The sequence below is a fragment of the Gopherus flavomarginatus genome, chromosome 2, assembly GCF_025201925.1.
Source record: "Gopherus flavomarginatus isolate rGopFla2 chromosome 2, rGopFla2.mat.asm, whole genome shotgun sequence".
In the NCBI taxonomy this organism is placed as follows: Eukaryota; Metazoa; Chordata; order Testudines; family Testudinidae; genus Gopherus; species Gopherus flavomarginatus.
The window spans coordinates 79,698,904-79,722,282 of record NC_066618.1 but is presented as its reverse complement, the minus strand read 5'-3'; the positions used below and the strand labels follow the sequence as shown (position 1 = coordinate 79,722,282).

General features: G+C 42.9%; 1 protein-coding gene across 11 annotated transcripts in view; it reads right to left on the bottom strand.

Annotated features, from left to right (window-relative positions):
- The window catches only part of POMGNT2 (protein O-linked mannose N-acetylglucosaminyltransferase 2 (beta 1,4-)), a 271,191-nt gene that overhangs the window by 219,536 nt on the left and 28,276 nt on the right, over positions 1-23,379 (bottom strand). For 3 of the 11 annotated variants that reach the window (XM_050938434.1, XM_050938431.1, XM_050938433.1), the window contains one exon: positions 916-3,214. The exons of 6 other annotated variants lie outside the window; for them this stretch is intronic. In XM_050938434.1, the coding sequence (XP_050794391.1) occupies positions 1,386-3,122 (1,737 nt within the window). In that variant the 5' untranslated portion in view covers positions 3,123-3,214 and the 3' untranslated portion in view covers positions 916-1,385. Of the gene's footprint in view, positions 1-915; positions 3,215-14,722; positions 14,998-15,057; positions 15,155-23,379 lie in introns of those variants that run through there. 2 more of the 11 variants (XM_050938435.1, XM_050938432.1) reach the window with 2 other exon arrangements.

The following is a 23,379-nucleotide window of genomic DNA, read 5'->3' as shown; positions in this document are numbered from 1 at the left end:
GAGCCTTATCTGACCCTTTTTAGAGTCCCAGAAATCCATCAAATTAAGAGGATAAAACCACAGCACCAGATCCTGATCACATTGATCCACAGTGTAAATCTTTAATAATGCCACTGACCACCAGCACCAGAAGTGGGGGCAGGAGGGGGCAGGAACACTGGAATCCACTTTGCCCTTGTCCCCCTCCCTCCTCTACAAAAGGTTCTGATGCCCTTGCCACTGACTTCAGTGGAGTTCTTCTGGACTTCGGAGTAACCAATATCAGAATTTGGCCCATAGCACAAAATTTCTCTTCGGTATAATAGAGTGACACGTGCTAGTGATTACCTGTTAACTGTAGTCTTGTCTACTAACAGCCACTAAAACTCTCTGTTCCCATAAGAGAGCTCACCTATTAATCAGAGTTAAGCAACCACCAGTTAAAGTGTCCATAAAATTATTAGTCCCTTGGTGGCTGTTGTGAACAGGGTTATACTGTACTTCAGAAAACAAAAGGTTTATATAAATTGTTAAGTTGGATTAAACTGTCCCCATCACCCTCCCTCCGCCATTCTCCACCCATCCTACAGAACCGTAGACTAGTCTACAGCTTACAAAATGCAAACAGACCTTAAAACATAATAATTACTGCTTGCACTACCCACCCACACTCAGCTGTTTTACCCACTGCATCCCTTTTCATCTTCCGTCTGTTGCTTCTCCCTTTTAACAGTTTTTTGTGTTGCTACCTGGGTAGAGTAAAACCTGATTTTTAAACAGAATTGATGCTGCAGTCTTATTCCTCCCAGTCAAAATATGGAGGGAAGGAAAAAGAGAAAAAGAGCGAGAAAGCGCTACCCACACATACATTTCACCATGATCTTGGATAATTCTTACAAAACTATCATTTTGACAGATACGAAGAGGAAAGAACTCTTGAAGGGGTTTACAATAATTTAATGAATACTCTTGTACCAAATCCTGTACTTGAGTTACAGATACAGCTTTTAAAAATAAGTTATAATGGGGAAAGACGATGACAATTGTCCACCTATCCATATAATTGTAGTTTAACGTTGCACTTAAATACTCACTGCACGACAGAAAGATTCAAATCACTAGCAAATTACACGATTCACTTCCATTCTGCTTTTCAAATTACAGGTATTCAGCTTGTAATTTCATTTCTGGAGGTTACTTTCAGGAACAGAGAGCTCTTACACCAAATGGAAATAAATGCCACCTAGAGAATTCACACATTAAATACAATCAAATGGGCACTTAGGAATTGGCATGGTCTGGTCCTCTTCAGTCCTCTAAAAAAAACTACAGGACAACAGGTTTTTAAAACCACTGATGGGGTGGGGTGCACGGAAGGACTCGACACATGAGAAAGAGAGAGTGGGTTACGTACTACACAAGAGCACATCTGCAAAAGGTCCAAGGAGATTTTTGTTGAAGATGCAGCGGATCCACACCAGATATATCGTGAATGGCTTAATGTTTTCTGAAAAGGTGTGATTCTGGTGTGACAAAATATAAGGCATGTAAGTGTTTTCACCTTGCTCCTGTATCCACACTTCATATTTCACCTCCCTGACCTTCAGGTACTTAAGGTTCCAGGGGATCTGCCAAGACACCGAGAGCTTCGCTTCACTAGTACCTTGGACAGAGGCTTGACACTTAGCATCCCTAACCTTTCCAGGGTACAGACCACTAGTCCACTTCTGCTTCTTGGGTCCAGGCTTTAATTTCACCATTTGCCTGATCACCTGGATAAGGGAAGGGATGTCGACTCTTGTATCCTGGTAGACACGGAAAAGCCATTCCGGGTTCCGACAGCAGAGGTGGCGTGGAACCTCCTTGCTCTTCATTATGCGTTCTTGCTCTGCCTTGTCTAAGTGAGCAATTCCTCCCTGGTCCCATGGCCTGTCAGGAAAGGTTACAGTGTTTTCCTGATCAGTGTTCTGCCAGGCAATGTACTGGAGATCCATGCCAGGGAGCGCTGACAGTGTTTTGTACGGGGTATAGTGTTCGGGGTTGATCGCATAAGGAAAGAGCTCCACGACAGTGGCCCCTCTTGGCAGGAAGAGAGACATCACTAACTGGGCTCCATGCATGCTGACTAGCATGGATGCATTGCTGATTAGACGTACAATGTGAGAAAACGAATGGTCCTCTATGGAGACTGTAATGGTTTTCATCTGAAACTCCTGGGCAAGTGCCAAGATTAGTTCTGCCTCATTTAGGATTAGTCTGTTGATTGTTCGACTGAATACTACAATATACTCCTCACTGGCACTTTCTTCCAAGCTAACATTCAGCTTCTCCATCATGAACTTGGAGAAATGCCTGATCTCATTGCCAGAAACCAAGATGTTCGCCTTTGGTCCTTGTGGCTGAACAAATCCATATTGGTACCATGTGGTGATTTTGGACAGCCCTACGTAAGATTTGGTAAAACAAAGGAGCCTGCCCAAGGTTTTAAGCTGCTCTCTGAGAAGTGGCTGTTTGTTACTCAGTAACTTGTAAAGATCGAAGTGCAGGCCTTCACTCCACCCCTCCATGAAGAAGAGTCGTGACTCCAGATCCAAGTCTGGGAACTGCTGCATGGTGTAGAAGATCGGGAGGAGGTCGTCATGGAAGACGTGCATCAAGTTGTCTGGGTTGAATCGGTTGGCGATGAGCGCCACGTCAGGCACAAAGACCGGCTTTGGCATGAATTTCAATGCAGCAACTGGCAGTTCCACAAAGTTGAAATATTGGGTGTTGTGGTCCTCCACCGAGGAGAGATCAAGCAAGGCAGGCTGGAATCTCCTGGAGCCAAGGTTGGGAAGCATAACTGATGCGTTGCTGTGAAAGAAGACAAATTCCTCTGCCTCAGTGGAGTAACAGAGGGACTCAAAGCGGCAGATGCGATCCGTGTGCATCCTGCCTGTGCACACCATCCTGGTACCATCCTCCACCAGGGCCTGAAGAGCCGCATGGTAGTCAATCTGGACCTGAGAGAGTTCCTGGGACTGGCGAGTGAGGACCAGCTCTTCTTCAACCACGAAGACGTGCTCTCGCAGCTTGATGTATTTCCACAGCACAGCTGCAAGGGCAGACACTAGCAGGGCATTAAACACCGCTGCTATGTTCATTCTGTAGCTAGGCCCTACCAAGACGACAGGTGGGGAACACAATGGAAAGAGATGACATCATTAATCCTCTTTGACATGGTGAAAGCAAAGCCCTGTAGAAAACAAAACAAGAAAGAAGCCATTGGAATCTCATTTTTACATCCCCGCTATAAATTATATTTTAAGTATTCCAAAAACAAAACAAAAGAGGTTTGATTTCTCAGTATTTCCCCCCCTCCCCCATACATACACATACACACACACACAGGAAATGGGAGAGAGATGAAGGTAAGATACTGTCCAAAACTGAACTCAAAGGGGTGAAAAAAATATTGGGAGAAGCTATGAAAAGCAGCTTTCCCTCTACTTTTAATTTCTACTATTTAAGTAAAATAAACGTCAAGATTAATTTTGTGCATGTATATTAGGCAATCTATGCAATTATTTTCACTAGGAATATGCTTCAAACCTAACTTTCTCAAACTATTTACAATAGGGTAGCTCAGTAGAGAGGACAAATGGCCCAGTGTTTAGAGCTTGAGAGACTTGGGTTCAGTTCTCTGCCTTGCCATGGCCTTCCTCTGTGGTCTTGGGCAAGTCACTTGGGCCCTTTTTGAAAGGTTTTTTAGGTGGAGGGGGCACATTTCACAGCAGACTCCACATCCCCATGAGAAACGACTACAGCAGTGCTTCTCATCGCTTGAGCTCTCACAGGTCAGGGGTGGATGAAGCTGGCCCCTCTCTCCAAAGTATGGTCCCATGTGGCTATCTGGCCAGACTTTAATGTTGCCTCACACATCATTATCGGTTACCTCTCCTACATGATTGCTACTTCACAGCATGAAAGGAGTGGGAAGGAAGGTGCAACACCAGCCGCTGATGCAAGAATCATGTTGATATTGGAAGAGAGGGGTTAGCAGGTGGATGTGTGGATGCAAAGAACCTGTGGAGAGTCACACGGCTCTTGGATCCATTAGTAAACAACAGCGCGGGTCAACTTCATCCAAACAAACAGGAAACAGAGTGCATGGAAACAAAGGCCTGGATCTTCAGCTATGCTGTGCCCACATTGTGCCAGGCCACCAACACAGAGCAGTCAAACAGTAATGTACCCAACCACAAGTCAATTGCCAGGGGATCCTCCAGCAACACAGAGGAGTGGTTCCTACTCCATTCCCCTCCCAGCTTCTGTCATAGGAAGTGTGCTGGGGATTGGGGCTATTGACAGCCAGAGTAATTTAGTGCATCCTTGAGGCTGCTTTACCTCATGACAGCATAACACTGGCCCAGAGCACAGCCAGCCCAGGAGGAGGGATGGGGCTCCACACTTCCAAATTACACTGTGTTTCTTGGTTGAAGCCGAGGATCGATGGGTCTGAGTTGCCTACTCCTAAATATCTGCACAGGAGAGAGTTTGGCTCTTTGTTTGAGGGGTCACAGCTATACTAAAATGAACACACCCTCATCCAGCAAGGGTGCAGCTGACTCTCCCAATACAGGTAACCTTTGCTATGTCTAAAAGAAACACATTCCAGGCATTCCCCACCCCCAAGTGTGACATTTTCAAAGGCATTCAGCATTAGCCTTGCTCTGTTCCCATGGAAATCGGCACACTTTTGAAAATCTGACCCTAGATTCATCTCTATGTGCTGGTGTAGGGACTCAGTGTTCCCTTTGTCCAATGGCAGAGGTCTTGGCAATTTCCATGTGAGAGGGCACCCGCCTCCTTTCATTTAGGTTTGCTATTGGTTTATGTCTGCGCATCAATTACATTATATTCTTCAGGACTTCAATTTATGCACCAATTCATATGCAGCATTCCTGTGCTCCAATTTTCAGTATGTCTCAAATTCATTGTTAATCAGATTGCAAATAAATTGTAGCCAAGACTCAGGGGGAATTATTGGAAGGACAATTTCTGATTGGTCTATGTCTGACCAAACCATTTCTAATTTTATTTGTAGGGAGTAGTTTAAACTGATTTTTGCTGTAAGTTTAAACTCACACATGCTTAGGTAAGTCCAATAAATTAGTATTGATCCCTTTGCATTCTAAGTCAGACGTACATTGGCTTTGTTATTTCTACACTGTTGAACTGTGGAAAGAATTGCATGGCAGGTTGACAGCATACTCAGAATAATGTAATAGGCAGACTTTGTATATAAATATTTGTACATACACGTGTACACACAGGCACATGGGCACACACACACACACACACACACACACACACACACACACACACAGAGGAATTTGGAAGTTATAAGTAGTCTAAGCTCATTGTTAAGGAGGCAGATTGTAGAGGTGATCTTTGGGGATCCAAACTGCAGTTTCAGTTTGGTATCAGCCTTTGTTGAGAACAGAAACAAAGTCCATCTCCTCCGGCAAGTAGACTGAATGAGTATCTAGCTCAGTAAGTGCCAGACAGCAAAAGGCAAAGAAAGTCATGAGTCACCAATGGTAGCACCGTTGAAACTTTGACCAAGGCCTTGTTTATGCTCAGAACAGCCCAGGCTCCACCATTAATAGCCATCAATTGGTGTAGCTGCACTGGTGCTGACCTGTAAATGTAGAAAAGGCCACTGAGTTTTAGGGAGAGGGAATAATCCAAAGGCTAAGATCTTACACTTGCAGGTCAATCTAAATTTATTTTGTTGATCAACATTTCTACTTCAGTGCTGGGTATGTTGTTTCCAAAGCATGTTTCACTTTTCTTTTTTTCTACTTTGCTATTCTTGTAAATAATCTAGCAATAGTATTACACTGCGTAAACAACCTGTCTTTTTAGCTGTAAGTCCAGTACACGATGGAAATTGTTTTAAGCAGCAATACCAATCAAACAAAGAAGAAGATAGAGTCCAAGTGACCTCCTTCAAAGCATACTGCTCAGTATATACATAGCAGATCTGGAAGAAAGCCTTTAGCTCTGAAGAAATTCAAATGCTAAAAATAAGGGTCAATCCGAGGGCAGCACAAAACTTAACATCTGTTTTTCAGAACCACTAAGTGTCCAAAACTTCTCCTGAAGTCAACAGGAGCTGCTAGCGCTCTGCACCTCTGACAAATAAATCAGGCCTTTAACTTATTTTACTCTAACATGAAAAAAATGTGAAAGAGAGTCACCTGAGGTAACAATCTTCAAACACTCCTAAACTCATCCAGATCTCAACTGGAAACCCCGAGATGGAAGGTTGTGTCTCTCACCAAAGAACTCTGAGAGCCACGCAGTCCTTAGAGAAAGTCTATTCTAATATTTCTTTATCCTGCCAGCCCTCAAGGGACAGCATAAGAACTAGTTTCGATTGGCTTCTAACTTTATTTCTGAAAAGTGGTCCCGATGGATCTCTCTCACAAATACACAGGTTAACATCTGTCATTTTACACATTGTTGCATTAGTGCCTGTACAATTACTGTAGTAAATAATTCCGCTTTTTAACATCCTCTGTAAACTGATTTCCTTCCTCCCCTCCCTACAGCAGATCTTTCGCTTCTTTGCACTTAGCTGAGGCAAGTGTGTTTTCTTTAACCATCCAAGTTTCAGGGATGGATGTTAAAAGCCAGCAATGCTAAAGGAATCCATCATCATACTTGTTCCCAGTTGCTAGAGATGCATAAATCCTGGTTCAAGCTGTTTGGCTGAAGGCTGCTTTTGCTGGAGGTGAACAAAGAAAAACTGGGCAGGCGCAGGATTTAGGGAGGAAAGAGAAAAGTCACTGGCACAACTGAATTGTGGATTCTGCAGTTTTAGGATTTTTCTGGAATGTTTACTCATTTTCTGCAGGACTGTACCTTTCATTTTCTTTTCTCTTACACATACAATGAACACAGCGCTAGGGGAGATGCTGGATGGACAGCCCTAAGGGCTGAAGTTTTTTGCTCATTAACAAAAAGGTACAACACAAACAGTGGCAGTGCAAGCTGCCCTATGCTGTTTCACTTATGTGCCTCTACTCAGGGTATGGCGACATTTAGAGCTGCACAGTCAGGATGAACCACATCCATGGGAAAGAGGACGAGCCGGCCAGTTTCCAAATCCACTGGCTTCTCAGCTTCTCTCAGTTGCCATGGGGGTTTTCTGATGTGGATAGCTGCCATGGGGAAGTATATAATTTTGAAACTGTTAAAAGTTTCCAAGTAAGAGAGAGAGCCTTCACCATGGAAATAACTTTAGTTACTTAACCTCTCCGCCTCCACATCCCTTCCTGCGGCATGAGAGTTATTCTGCATCTCTCCATCAAAGGTGTGTTGGGAGGAAAGTTTAATATCTGCAAGCACTTTGCAAGTGAAAAGCGCTATATAGGCAGGCCAGACAGATTGTTCAATGCCACTCACCCCCTCAGTTCTTCAAACAGCTCTTCAACCTTGAGGGGAAAATGGGAGCACAGTGGTTCAGAACTGCTTCCCCTACAAGCCCACCCACCATGGCATCTTTCAGTGCCATGCCCTCAGTCTATAGCAGTGGTTCTTAAACTTTTTGTATTGGCAACCCCTTTCACACCAAGCCTCTAAGTGTGACCCCTCCCCTTATAAATTAAAAATGGGGAGAGGGTCATTTTAATTTAACAGGGTCTCAGGGCTGACAGCCCCCACGCATGGCTGTGCTCACAACCCCTACATAACCACCTCATGACGCTCTGAGGGGTCGTGACCCGCTGTTCGAGAATCCCTGCTGTACAGAAATGTGTGTCTCAGTCACCAAGGAAGCTGCGAGGATTGATCAACGTTTGTACAGTCCCTTGAAATGTTCGAGAACTCTCATTCGGCAGCACTGGAAGGAACGACAGCACACAGATTGGAGCCTCGCCAGAAGGAACGCTTGTAAAAAGCACATGGAACCTTCTTGCTGCCAAGCTCAAAGGGCTATGGTGCCCCAAAGGAGGTTCCCTTGAGGATTCCTGACACAGAAAGGTTAGTGGAGAGGAGTGAAAGAGAGAGAATCACAACCACCAGACTGCCCTGGCAGGAAGCTTGACGATGGCTGGTGGCAGCTGACACCTGGCAGTGTGATGGCTGAGATGGCAAGGTCTGGGTGCAAAGGAAGTGGGAGAAGACAGATTTGCAGAAAAAAAGCTCTGAGGCATGGAGCCGAGACACACAGCACACTCAGCACCAGAGGATTAGGAAGTTGGAGGGGCCTCTCTAGTTTCCAATAGGAAAGAGGGGTGGACAGAGACTGTAAGAAGAAAAGCACAGTCTTGAGGAAGCAGCAGTTTGTCTTTGCTTGCTTTAATTTTAATTAAAATGGCCAATGAGGAGGCACCTAAGGGAAGGTGGGCTGCCAGCAGCTTCCCCTTTCCATCCTCTAGCAATTGGGCTAACTAGTGTTCATGGCTCCCTATCCTCAAACCTCAGTTCGACTATCACTTTTTAGTTAATATTTATAACTGATAAGCAGGTAAACCCTTCAGCAGTTCATGTATGCTCAGAAAGAGCACGTTTCATAGACTCAGAGGCTCTGTCTACACTGCAATTAAACACCTATGTCTGGCCAGTGTCAGATGACTTGGGAATGCAGGTCTCAGGCTACGGGCTGTTTAATTATGGTGTGGGCATTCGGGTTCAAGCTGGAATCTAGGCTCTGGGACCCTCCACCATCACAGAGTCCCAGAGCCAGGTTCCAGCCTGAGCGGGAACATTTCCACCCCAACCCCATAGCCCAAGCCCCACCAGCCTGGGTTACATGACATAGGCCAGAAGCAGATGCTTGGGTACGTCTACACTGCAATTAGAGTATCTTGCAGGATTTTCATTACCATTGTGTAAGATTTGATACAGTAACTAAGTTTTTCTCTGTTAACTGGTGCTTATTTCAGAACATCATATATTCATGTGTGAAGCCTGCCTGCTTACAGTAGGTGCTGCCTTGTTCAGGAACACTTTGATGTCTGCTTCAATAAGAGAGGTGGCTGAAACTAGTTATTAAAGGGGAACATGCTTTTCAAAATTAATATATTTTTAAGATCTTATTCATAACATCCACAGATTATTACAACTGAAAGAATTTTAAAGAGCAGTTTTTTTCTGCCATGTTTTTATTATTATTATTTCTTGCATTTCACTCAGCTTAGACAATTAAAAAAAAAAGTAGATTCAACAGTATCACTATAATTTGCAAGTCAGTCACTCTGGTTCTCAGACATTAGCAGAATGCTCCAATGTTTGGATTGCAAACAATGCAGAGAAACATATCTTCCTCTTTAGCCCAGCTCCTCTAAGGTATTTAGGTGCTTAACTCCCATTGCAATCTAGACCTTTTTTTTCCCAGCTACCCAGCCTCCCTTTCCACGACCCTAGCAGGCCACCAGGAGAGAATAAAGTTCTTCACCTTGCCTACCAGCAGGGATGGAACCTTAGCAAGAGGCACTGCCAATAGCTAGTCAGGCTCTGACCATGGCATCCGAGACACCTTTTCCCAAACGCCTGACTTCTCCTCCTGACAACTCACTGCAGAGCAAGGTGAAGAGGAAATGAGGGGGAACAGACAGCGTCCCAAGTGGCCAGGAAACTGTAGTGCCAAGTGGAGGAGGTAGCAGTCTTGCCCTCCAACCATCCTCAGACTGGGAAAATCAAGGGAAGAGACAGGAGGCTTGGCTGAGGAGTGTGGCACAGACAGAGGCAAAAGAAGAAGACAGAAGATTTTTCTCAGGACCTCATGTACAAGTGGAATAGAGAAAAGAAAAAATGTCTGATGGAGATTGGGATGGTAGGAAAGAAATGAGGGATCCTGTATAGTTAGACCAAAGAAGATGATCTGGAGTTATTTAAAAGTTGATATTTTTAAATTGTGATCAACTCCCACCCACGTCCCAGAGGGATGGGTAGTGTGTAGTGAGAATAGATTCTAGGTTTGCAGTGGATGCTGGTGATTTAAAAAAAAAAAATTCACTTGAAAGTTTGGGAAACAAACATCTACACTGCTATTGAGTTTTGTAAAACCTGATGTTGGATTGTTTCTGCAGTACATGACTCTCCCTTTTCTTTGAGGGTTTATTTGGTGGTGTCAAGGTTCCTCCCCCACTCTGAACTTTAGGGTACAGATGTGGGGACCTGCATGGACACTTCTAAGCTTAATTACTAGCTTAGATCTGGTAACACTGCCACCATCCAGAAATTTCAGTGTCTGGATCACTTCCTGTCCCCCCAAAACCTTCCCCTCCCTGGGCAGCCTTGAGAGGCTTTTTCACCAAGTTCCTGGTGAACACCGATCAAACCCTTTGGATCTTAACACAAGGAGAATTTAACCATCCCCCCCTCTTTTCCCCCACCAATTCCCGGTGAGTCCAGATAAAATCCCCTTGGATCTTAAAACAAGGAAAAATCAATCAGATTCTTAAAAAGAAAGCTTTTAATTAAAGAAAGAAAGGTAAAAATCATCTCTGTAAAATCAGGATGGAAAATACTTTACAGGGTAATCAGATTCATAAAGCCCAGAGGAACCCCATCTAGCCTTAGGTTCAAAGTTACAGCAAACAGAGGTAAAATCCTCTCAGCAAAAAAGAACATTTACAAGTTGAGAAAACAAAAATAAGACTAACACGCCTGGCCTGGCTATTACTTACAAGTTTGAAACATGAGAGACTGATTCAGAAAGATTTAGAGAGCCTGGATTGACGTCTGGTCCCTCTTAGTCTCAAGAGCGAACAACACCCAAAACAAAGAGCACAAACAAAACACTTCCCTCCACCAAGATTTGAAAGTATCTTGTCCCCTTATTGGTCCTCTGGTCAGGTGTCAGCCAGGTTTACTGAGCTTCTTAACCCTTTACAGGTAAAAGAGGCATTAACCCTTAACTATCTGTTTATGACAGGTGGAGTAGGAGGGAATTGGGAATAAGACTCAGGATTAGATTTTGTTACAAGCCCTCCACTCCACATGAACATTCCCAATGCAGACACTGAGTAGGAACTCCACACACAGAGGGCTGGCAGGATCAGGACCCTGAGACATTCTTTTGTAAAGGGACCCACTTGCACACAGTTCTATTACTGTGAATGAGATAAATGAGATGAAATAAGGTTTCACTTGAGTGGGTCCCCTTGCAAGATCAAGGCCTCAGGCCTACTCCCATCAGTGAAGTCAGTCATGTGCATACGTGTTTGCAGATGGGTCTTAATTTGGAAACTGCAAATTTTAAGATATGTTTTACGGTATGTAAAATGGTCAGTAACCACTAGTTTGCATGTGGAGAGGGAGCTCTGCGTCCAGCTCTTTAAGTTCAACAGAAGGAAAAGGCAGCACTGAGACTTCAAAGCCAGAAGAGGGTCCCAAGAACTGTTTGCTTTCAGTGGGGCTGCTCACACGCATGGAATGAAGCAAAAGCACGAGTCTGTAAGACCAGGGCCTGTATGGATACCACTCCATCCCTACCACCAGACAAGAGGAGAAGACTTTTTCCCTCTGGCCTGCCAGAAATGTATGGAAGGAGGGCAATATGGTCCAGTGACAAGGCACAGGACTGGGAGTCAGGAGCCCCAGTTATGCAACTGTTAACAGTGGAAATAGTGATACTTAGTGAAACACTACAGAAGTGTTATCATCGTCCTCAACATCTAAAGCTTAACAGAAAATTAAATTGCCCTCTCACAGGTCCTCAGCCACATTAGTGCAAAATTGATAATGTAACTGACTGTGTATTTTTAAATATTTCCCTTTTTATTATAATCTAGGAACGAAGTTAGAAGAAGAAAAAAATCTCAGAATTAACATAAAAAAATGCAGAACCCCCACCCCTCACCAAACCACTCTTACAGGATCTACCGAAAAACAGGATTATCTTTCTGAGAAACTGATTAGGAAAATGATCTTTATCAAGAGGGAATGAAGTTTCTAAGAGTGATTTTCTCCTGGATACGAGTAAAGGCAACTTACTGTTCGCATCCAAGGATCTTTGATAGGTCTCATCACTGTGGTATCTCAAGCTTTGTCTACACTGGACTTTCATCAGCAAAACTTCTGTCATTCTGGGGTGTAAAAAACCAAAAAATCCGCAACAACCTCCCACCCCTCCATACCGCCCGAACAACAGAAGTTTTGCTGACGAAAATGCCATTGTGAACAGCACTTTGTCAGCAGGTGTGCTCTCCTGCAGACAAAGCTACCACCGCTCATTGGAGGTGGACGTTTTTTGTCAGCAGGAGAGCTCTCTCCCGCCGACAAACAGCAACTACACTGTGTGCCTTTTAACAGCATGGCTATAGCAGCACAGCTGTGTCGTTAAAAGGTGCGTATTGTAGACATAGCCTAAGTACTTCCCAGGTACATTCAATCTGCATAACGAAGTCCCTAGTAGACTTCACAAGCCTTCTTGTCCCTCTCCCTTCTCCAGTAGGAGAGATTCTACACACACAGACAAAGCTGTAAATTCCTGCTTCATTTATGGTCACAAGGGAAATATCTGGAAGGGCTGGTGAGAAAACAGGACAGAGTCAAGAGAGTTATTTGTTTTATTCCTAGCCCTGACACTGACTTCCTGTGTGACTATGCACAAGTCACAAACTCTCTGCACCTCAGTTTCATCTTCCTATGAACTGTACATAATTGATCATAACGTGATTTAAATAAGTAATGTTCATAAACCATTGAGTCATCCAATAAAACTGCTGTATATTAAGTAATTGATATATTTTGCAAGTAAATTTCTTACTAAAAAGCGGGAAACTACAGATGTGCTGATTTTTTAAAAAGAAAAAAGCAGTTTTGTAGAATAACTACAAAATCATGAAGAGACTAAGCCATGTAGTTGAAGTAGCAAATACCATTAATCAAATCTGCCTTACAAGAGAAATATATAAAACAGAGCAACAATTCTCAAATAGGATTTTAAATATAGGGCAATAACAGCAAAGTATAATATCAAAAATGTTTAAAATTTTTTTTGAAACCTCAGTATCAATTGACAGTCATCAACAAAACAAGTTTATTTTTATTCTAAGGCTTCACCTAAATCAAAAACCTTGCTCTATAGGTCGGCAAACAAGAAGATAAGTTCTCCATATAACATTTCCTTTTGTTAAATGCTCTCCATTTCAAATATAGCTTCGCTATGAAAAGGAAAATAAAGTATGTTACAAGGGGGAAAGATTTTTTTCAAAGGCACATATAGCAGTTAGGTGCCTAATGCCCATTGGCCCATGCATCTAACTACAGTTGTGCCTTTGGTAAAAGACTTCCCTCATGTAATCAATTTCTTTCATAGTCACTCAGAGCTGGACAGCAACTTTCAAGCTACTGTATTCCACTGAAATAACCTTTATTCATACTGTTCTCATCTATCAAAATGTCTGACCTCTAAAAGGGTCAAAAATACAGTATTGCCAACCCCAAATATTGAAAGAGAGTCAGGGTCTGAAAAAAAAATCAGGAGATGGAGTTAAAAATTAAGAAATTTTTAATAAATAATAAATTGAGTCTTTTTATTTGTGTTCTGGTTTACGAGCTTTTAGGGGTCCCATTTTAAAGCTTTTCTCCACAACCAGGAAGGCTGGAAACTTTGACTAATAACAAAAATCTGAGATGGTCATGTAACCACATGACTTCAGCAGCTGGAGCTTTAAATAAAACTACTGTCAGAAGAGTTGACAATGCCTCTCTGCGTACATGCCTGGGAGCCGAAGCACTTGAAGACTCAACAACCCAAAAACACTCTAAGTCGATGGAGGAGAGGTGAAGGAAACTGTTAATAAACAAGAGTTCACACCTGTTAACCTTTACTCACATGAGTAATCCCACTGAAATCAATGGCTCCTCTCACATGAATCAGACTATATTGGAACCAATGATGCTAATCAATCAGAAAAAAGCTGCAGAATCTTTCCCATTTATTTTTTTGTAAGCAACAAGTCTTTATTAACAATAAAAATGCATATCAGGAAAACCACTAATAAGAGATCTGATAGACAAGTTAAAAAATAACTCCAAGGGGAAAAAAAAAGAATTTATCAATCCTGCAAAAGTAATATGAATATCCAGAAAGTGTTGATCCCAAAATGCACTCAAGCAATATGAATCTCAGTGACTCTGGGTTTTAGTAGCCATTTGTTTCTATATTCTTCCTCCTCCTCATAAAAGAAACAGTCTGGATAGAAATTTAAAGGGATAGTGCAAAACTGTCTTTATAACCATTAGTTTGAGCAATTCAGGTTTCCCATTTAGCATGGTTTCTGGAACCGTTTTTACGTGCTAGACATTCTAAGCAGAAGCCTAAAATGTTAGCAGCCCAGCATAGCCAATAAGAACATTAAAAAGCCTCCTAGGCTGACAGGCTATACAGTGACATGTTCTGTAGAGACACTAAAACCGTCCAGTGGAGAATTTTTTTTAAGAAGCCCTAGAATTCAGTCTATATCCGAAACAGGATTTCCTCCCTGCAAATCATTTGTTCCAAAATACTCAAACAAAAAAAATGCGTGAAGGCTAGGATTATAAATTAAATACTGATCACCCACCCAATCATGGAGGAAACATTCAGACAAATTAATTGGAACAGTGGTCTGATACACACATTAAAAACCCTAAGAAGTGCACTATAAAAAGGTGGGCAAACAGAGCAACCTCCAAAATTGAAGTCAGAGCTGAATGTGAGCTCGACAGCTAACAGAGAATGATTACAATTAACACTCACCACAGCAGTACATTAATTCAGAGCATCTGCAACCTCCTAAATCCTTGGAAAAAAACTATCCCTAACAGATTAGGATTTCAGCACATGCATGCATACCTGATCTGCTATATAAAAGGAAACGTTACCCACGGCCTCCTTCTTTCACAAGAAAAAGAAAAATCTTAAATCTATTTCTTGCAGGGAAACCCTTTCTCCAATCTCCCCCTCCCCCCCAAAAAAAATATCTACCAGAGCAGTAACCAGTGCATCATCTGCAGACTGAGCTACCTTTTTTCCCCTAGCTCTGACTCTGAGCATGCTCTATCAGCAGTGTCCTATCACTCCAGCTGGCTCACCTCAATTTGTTAGCCTCCCAGAGGTCAGCCCTGCATGCAGGATGATTTGCTGCAGTATTCCTGCAAATTCCCCAAAGGCAGCCACAGTGAAACAAATACAATGGTGCTGTTTTACACAGCTGAGCATGTCTAGGAGACAGACAGAAAGCTGTTTTTCTGGTTGTTTTTTTTAAACAGAGCTTGCTTTTAGGTTCATAAATAAATAAATAAATAAAGGCTCCACACAAAGAAACAAAAGCGGGGGGGGGGGGGTGAGGAGGCAGGGCAGAAAGAATGCCAATCACTAGAAAAGGAGACAGCTACTGTAAATGCCTTTTGGCAATTCCTTCAGCAACTTGTAAAAGCTTTGCTAGCTATGACGGCCAGTGAATGGCTCAGTATAGAACATGCTACAAGCATACACCTTCACAATATAAGGGATCGTGTTTTTAAACAAACTATTTCTTACTGTGAAAACAGTTTTTGTGGATACGAAAGTCACAAAATTTAACTGTATTTAACTGTATTTAACTGTATGACTGAACTAGGTCCAAGTTAGATCGGAGCAATTGCTTCTCAGTCCACTGGGTGGGTGCAAGCTCAGAGTGATTTTCCTAGCATCCGCCTGCAGAACTCAATCCCCCATTGGCGAGTTCAGCAGACTAGTTTAGAAGATTTGTGCTCAGTTTTCATTTGTCAAGTCCCTGATCCTGAATTCAGATCCAGGCCCAAGAGCCCAATTCTGCAAACACCACTGAACAAAATGCTTATGACTTAAGAGTAGTCTCACAGCAACCAATGGAATGACTGAGATTACTCCCAATAGTAAAGTCCCAGTAGTAAATCTCACACACACACAAACACAATAAAAATGGTTGCCCTCAGACAAGATGCAGGGTTTCTCTTGCTCCTGACAACAATTATCCTAGCTGCTCAAAGGAGAAAGTACAAAGCCCCATCCACATACCTTAATTATTCACATTTTGTGTAAGGGACATTCGGTTTGAAAAACTCTCAGCTATGAATGGTAGCGGTATGCTACCTGGAGCCGTTTTTGAAAAGTCTAGGAAGAGCAGCCCAGAACAGTCAAGCTAGCATCTCTTTTTTGACTCATACTATAAATCATTAGGGAGAAGGCTAAATGGATTTATGCTACATATATACTGGGTCATACTGTAATTTCACACTTTGGATTTATACCAGTTGGACCTATTAGCTATTTGGCCAATTCTAGCATAATTGTCTCCAGGAGCACCACATGTACTGATTTGGATCTTGATCCTGTAAACCCTTATGTATGTGCATAATACTACGACTACACAGTCCAATTGAACTTAAAAAGACTACTCGTATTTGTAAAGTTACATGTGAAAGTATCTGCAGGATTAAGACCTGAGTTTGTTTCTAATTTAGGGGGGTTGAGAGTGAATTTTTGTAATATTAAAAAGACAAATAAAAACCAAATATGCACGGGGGGAAAAAACACCACACCAACCAACCTAAGCATTCTGTAAAACTGACAAAGGATCTTAACAAAGCAAGACCTTCAAAGTAAGTCTGATGAAAAGATGACCCGAAAGTAACGTTATTTGCATTAGAGAAGCACAGGATTAAAATATATGGCTTCTGATGCACTGCTCTAGAGCACTGCTTTTCTGCCTTAACATTCTCATACAGAACAAGCAAAAAGGATCTTGCAAACACAACAGAGAGAAACTGCCCAGAGTCATCCTTCTGTCTTTAACTCACCTCACTGTACATTGGCAATGCAGGGGTCAGAGGAAGTACGGCAGTGTGTTGTGGGTCAGGATAGGAGTTTTTAGTCTGCCCATACTGAGCTTCAAAGTTTTAACTACACACGGAAACAGCTAGACATCTATGTCTATCTCAGGCCTGCCGCTACTAGAGTGAACATGACCCACAATTCTACAGTCATTGCACACACAAGACTTTCAAGGCCCAATCTAAACCCCACTGAAGTCAATGGGAGTCTTTTCACTGACTTTAGAGATTTTCATATCAGCCCCTTAATTATTTCAGTGGGAACTTTGGTTTCCAAAGACTGCACCACTAGGCCCTTCATCTTAGCTAACGTTTGCTTTTTATGATAATTGACTTTGTTTGGAAAAACAAACTGGTCTTTATTTACCAATAAGAACATCCCTTTATAACAATGGAGGCGTTTCTAGGGATTTAAAGAGGTGTGGCTTATCATGTCACGAGGAAGTTGGTTCACATGGCACGTTGTAAAGTAATGCATCTACTATAAGGTGCATGCACAGCAAAAACACTCACTCATAGGAGAGCCATCAAGATTGTTGTGCCTCCAAAAAAAATACGTAAATCTTACTATAGTATCTAGATTTTCAATGCCCTCCCAACACAGGGGAAAATAACCCACAATTTAACGGAATTTTGGCATTTGTCAAACTCAATGTCCCTTTAAGATGTAACCCCAAGGTTAAAGGTTTACAACAAGAACCCTGATCCAGTAAAGCACTTCACCACAAGCTTAATTTTAAGCACACAGTCCCACTGAAGTCAACTCATATGCTTAAAATGGAGCATAAGCTAAAGGACTTCACGGGATTGGAGCCAGAAACAGTATGACAGTGTGACCCTCACCCTGCCATGAGCTGCGTGTAGACAGATCCTTGCACTGTAGGGTACATCTGCACTGCAATGGGGAGGTATGATTCCCAGCAGGGGTAAACAGACTCATACTATCTCAGCTCAAGCTAGTGAGCTAAAAACAGCAGTGTGGACACTGCAGCACCGGCAGCAGCTCAGGCTAGCCACCAAAGCTTGGACCAAGAGGGTTGGGTGGGCTTGGACTAGGGTTGCTAACCCTCCAGGATTTTCCTGGAGTCTCCAGGAATTAAAGACTAATCTCTAATGAAAGGTTATGTCATGGAGTGAAACCTCCATGAAACAGCCAACCAGAACTGGCAACCCTAGCTTGGGCTCGGGTAGCTATCCCAAGCCATTCCTTGTGCTGCAGTGTCCACTCTGCTCTTTTTAGTGTACTAGCTTGACCTGAGCTAGCACAAGTCTGTCTGCACTAGCAATCACACCTCCCAGCAGCTATGTAAACATATTGGTAGAGTCCCACTGAAGCGAATGGGGCTCCGCATGGACACAGGAGGTCCCCCCAGGATCGGAGCCTTGATAACTTACTTAAACATAAAATTTAATTATAAAGCCCCTGTAATAGTAACTACCGTATTTATCTGTTACTAGTGTGATACAAAACACAAACTGTTGCAGCCCCAGACTGCAGTCAAATAAGCTGCCCACTGCACACCGGCCCTGAGCCAGGAGAATGCTAGTCAAACCTCATTAAGAGATCAATAAATATTTAATTCACATTGTAAAGTTTCAACCTTTAAACACAGCACCACGTAAAGAAAACAATGAATGTCTTGGAATCCCCCAAAAGTGCTACCACATAAACAGACTGGCAGAGAGGTTTGAATAGCCTTCTTTCAGGCCAAGGGAGGGCAAGCAGCAAGGAAACAGTGTTGTTTACGGAATCTTTGCCTTGTACATAGATATTGCAGGAGAACCTGCGTCACTCCCAATTACAACATTTATTATTTATAGACCTAGAAGCACACTCCAGAAGAAACTGTTCTTCCTGCAGTGTTTTAAAATGAAAAGCAATTCTCTGTTTAAAAAGGGAGCACACAAAAAACACATGTCAAACTACTAGAAGCTTCATTGTATGCAGTTTTGTTGAAGCCGTGTTGGTTCCTGGATATTAGAGAGACAAGGTGGGTGAGGTAATATATTTTATTGGACCAATAAGAGTTAGATGTAAGCTCCAAAGCTTGTCTCTCTCACCAACAGAAGTTGGTCCAATAAAATATATTACCTTACCCACCATCTCTCTCTAGAAGCTTCCTTGTCTTGTTGACAAATGTCAGGTTTCAGACAGGGCAACAATGGTACTTGGTGTACTGAAACCAGGGCTCCGGACATCTAGGACGAAAACCTAGTTTCATAGAAGTTAACAGGAAAACTCCCATTGACTTCAACACGGCTGGGCTTTCAACCACAAACTGGATTCCAAAGAGGAAAGTATTTTGATGGGGGAATAGTATTTTCTCCCAAGAGACTTCAAATGAAAAATTCCACTTTGAGCACCTTCTCCAAATGGCCCTCAAACAAGTGCATGGTAAGGGAGTATTACACTGGCTAAAACAGCTAAAATATGAATACTTATATTATACATATTTATTTTAGACTGATATGTTTATTCACACAAACACACACAGTCGCCTACATACACACACACCCAGGTAAATATGCACACGCTTTGTGTTCTCTATCTATATTATATAGTAATCTAATGATAAAGTAATAATTAGAGATATACCAATCTCCTAGAACTGGAAGGGACCTTGAAAGTTCATTGAGTCCAGCCCCCTGCCTTCACTACCAGGACCAAGTACTGATTTTTGCCCCAGATCCCTAAGTGGCCCCCTCAAGGATTGAACTCACAACCCTGGGTTTAGCAGGCCAATGCTCAAACCACTGAGCTATCCCTCCCCCCATAATACATCTGCTGAGGAGGCGTATACTAGCTATCTGAATTTTTCACATTTTAAATCTCTCTCCTCACCCTGCTTGGAGTTGCACTGACTTTACTGAAGTGTGACACTGGCTCTGGTCCTACCATTAGTTGCATGCAGAAGGACTGCTGCACCGAAAAAGAGTCCCACAGATTTCAGTGGGGCTCTATACAGAAGCAGCAGTCCACTTACCTACAATATATTGCAAGATTGGGGCCATGGTGAGAAGAGTGACACAGAGGGGTTTCACATTTATTCTCTCAGTAGTTTCCAAATCATGTTTGCTCATTTTACAAGTTGAGAGATGGTTTTTGCACCCGTGCTTCTAACTGAACCTGGGATCAGAAAGTCAGGCTGTGTTCATTCTGGTCCACATTTCATCTCCGGTAGTAACAATTTTGTGGCAAGTATTTAACAGACTATTTGGCTAACACACAAGACAGGACAGGATTCAGCTCCCTCTTCCATAGCTGCATAGGCCATGCACTGCTAACGGTAATAAACACTGGCAGGGCAGTAAAGGAAGCAGACATAACTGAGACACACGGGGATAGAAAAAGGTTCACTTGGTCAATTCTGAGACATCAGTTGCAATGTTAGGCCTCCATTTGTATGACATCACAGAAAGAACATGCTCCCATTTTGCAGATAAGGAAACTGAAGCACAGAGAAGTGAAATAAACCCGCCCAGGCCACACCAAGCCAGGACCAGGACCAGAACCCCTATCTCCAAGCCTGATGCCTTATCCACCAAGCAACAATCACAAAGGAATTCTCCCAGGTAATTCTCATGAAGTCGCTGCATACATCAAGGCTGAATTTGGCCCCATGGACCAACCGAGATGCCGGAGCCAGCAGACAGAGTATAAGAGAGTACATTTTCAATGTGCCGAATACAGAAGTGACAGGGAGGACTAATCGCTTGTTCCAACCTGGAAGATGCCGAGAAACACAAACTCTCCTCCAGCACATGCCCCAAAACATCTGCAACTGGGGGAGGAGGGGGGGAGGGGAATGAGATCCCTACAGCATCACCATGGAAGTAATATAGAAGAAGCCTGCACTAGCTGGAGGTGGTTTTGGAAAAGGTAAAGCCTCATTAAGAGAGTCATTCTCAGGATATTAAAATATATATATCTCCCTAATGACACATATGGAAAGGATAACTCAGCAAGTGCAAAAATGAAATCTAGCATAGGATCATGAAATGAGGCAGTTCAAGCAAGAAAAAAAAAACAAACAAAAAACCCTCTCCTATACATGTGAATATTTGAGGTGGAATGGGGAGCATTCTACTGTCTTCACTGGCTTATGCATTCTCTTATAAGTGGACCATAATAGTCTTAGCACAAATTATAACATGCCTCTGTTTCCCAGCAAGATTATAACTGGATTGTTTGTAGCATCTGGCTTCTCACTAAGCTTCTGTTTTCCATTATGTTCAGAGACTACATGCTTTCCGTTTCCCTAGTACTTCAAACATTTGAAAAGTGTGGAAGAAGCTTTCAGGAGGAGGCAGTGGTGGCAGCAGCAACGTATGGAAAGCCCAATCAAAAGCAGTATTTCCAAGCAACCCAGGAGTATGCTTCTGTTAAGTCACTCCATGAGAAATACTTGCAGGTGACTAGCACAGCATCACAACAGACATTGTCATTTCAAGCCATGTAAAAGCAAAGACTGTACTGTACTGTAGCCAAGATGTGTTTTAATTCCTTTATGAACTGGAAAGGGGCTCCTGGCCATATATTACTAACTGCTCTCTCTGCTAGCCAATCTCTTATAGAGATGAAGTCACCATAACCTGCCATCCATATGGTATTAGTACAACATTTAAAAAAAATCTGGGTCCGACAGCCTTGCCCCTTGTGTGACCATTGACACCTGTGCAGCAGGAGTGTAATACACTACTACTCTGGTTTGGTGGCATTATGCTCATTTTGCACAGGTCCATTATGCAAGGTGGAAAGCAGCAGAGAATTTGAGCCCTTATGTTTGGCCACAAAATATCTGTACAGTTAAAAAGTATTAACTCAGGGCTTGGGTTGAAGGACCAACTAAGCTATAGGAACCGTTTCAAACATTTCTTTAAAATACTCTGCTCAGCACATAACTGCTGTGGTCTGATGTACCATGTGGAAAAGAACAATTCCTACCTTGGCTCTTATCTGATTACAGAGGCATCAGAGGGCCCAGCAGAGCAACACCACCACATGGCTGCAGGCCAGGCATTTTCGGTTTCAAACATTGCTCTGAGGGCTCCTGCTGCCAGACAGGGGAAGAGAAGAAAGCAATATGAATCATATTTCTCAACTTCAATGTGAACTGATCCACACAATGGTGAGAAGTGTGATGAATACACTGAATTACTTGCACAATGCCATTCTGAATGCACTAGGTGTCATATGCAAGAATTACAGTTCAATAGCCAGCAAGAACCCTTTTACACCCTTGACAGCCAGAAAATTGCAAGGAATGGCGATCAGACCTATGCTTATTTCATCAAGGCAAAGCAACCAGGGAGAACATTTTTAAAGGTTTCTTGCTTTATTTATTCAAATTTGTAATTAGAGGCTGTGGATCAGAGCACAAAAGAAACTCACAAAGCCATGGGCAAATATTACCTTAAGCAGATTAAACTGATGTCAGAACATTGTTAGTATTATTGTAGGTGTCATAGCGTACATCCCAACCCCTCCAGAGTTGATTTGTCAATGCACAGGACACAGTCCTATGAGAATAACCATGTTGCTAAATGCAGAGGCAAGTGAGCCCTACAATGTATTTCATTTAAATACAATAGCTTCATGTGTTATATGGCTGACCCATTATCAAAGCCTTGCAGAACGGTCAGAGCATTTCACCTGGAGTGGGATGCAGCAGAGTTGGCTCCTGTGACACATACAGAATTTCTAGCCTGGGCAAAGTTAAAATAAATGCACCAAATTAAAAAAGGAAATTCTTCAAGGACAGAAACAGAATGCTTGTGATCTTAGAGAAAAGACAGCATTTAAAAAACTAAATCAATAAGTGTATGGCCCACACTGTCCCAGCATGCAGTAAGAGCTGTGGGAGGGGACCTTTTACAAGGGAAACTCCATGAGGAAATTCCCCTGCATCATCCTGGCAGGAGGGGGATGGGGTTCTTCCCTGTGGAAAATCCATACCCCAACTTGGCAGATCCTAGGGATTCACAGGAGGCCAAGCTCATCTGTGCTCAGACCCTGTACCTCCACTGAAGCTCTGGATCCCAGCGCTATCCCCTACCCCCGATTCCTCTTGTCCAATGGAGGTACACTAGCGACCCCTATGACCTTACTTTACCCTAGGTGCCCTTGGGGTACAGACACCAGCTGGACAAATTCCATGGGGTCAAGAAGGAAGCAATGTGTGTCTTCCCTAGCCAGCCCAATCCTGCCCTGGCCCACCCAAACTTTAGCCTTTCCTTGGCAGGCCCTGAGCACCACGGTGTGCCCTCTGAAGCGTTCTGGAGGGTGGGATTGTGGTGGTAGTCCACCCTCTTTCCACACAGGGGGTTTGGCAGCCACAAGTGGAGGACTTCTCCATGCACCTCTCTCAGAAGGCACATATTATTAACAGAGAACGTGTTTACAAAGAATAAATCGCACAAGTTAGAGGTCAGGCACAGAATAAAGCAGATGTATTTTACAAAGTGATACAGGCTATACTGAAACGCCTAGCAATACAGAATATACTATGCCCATTATCACTGTACTGTATCTGGGTGCCCATATGAGAAATAAAAACCCCA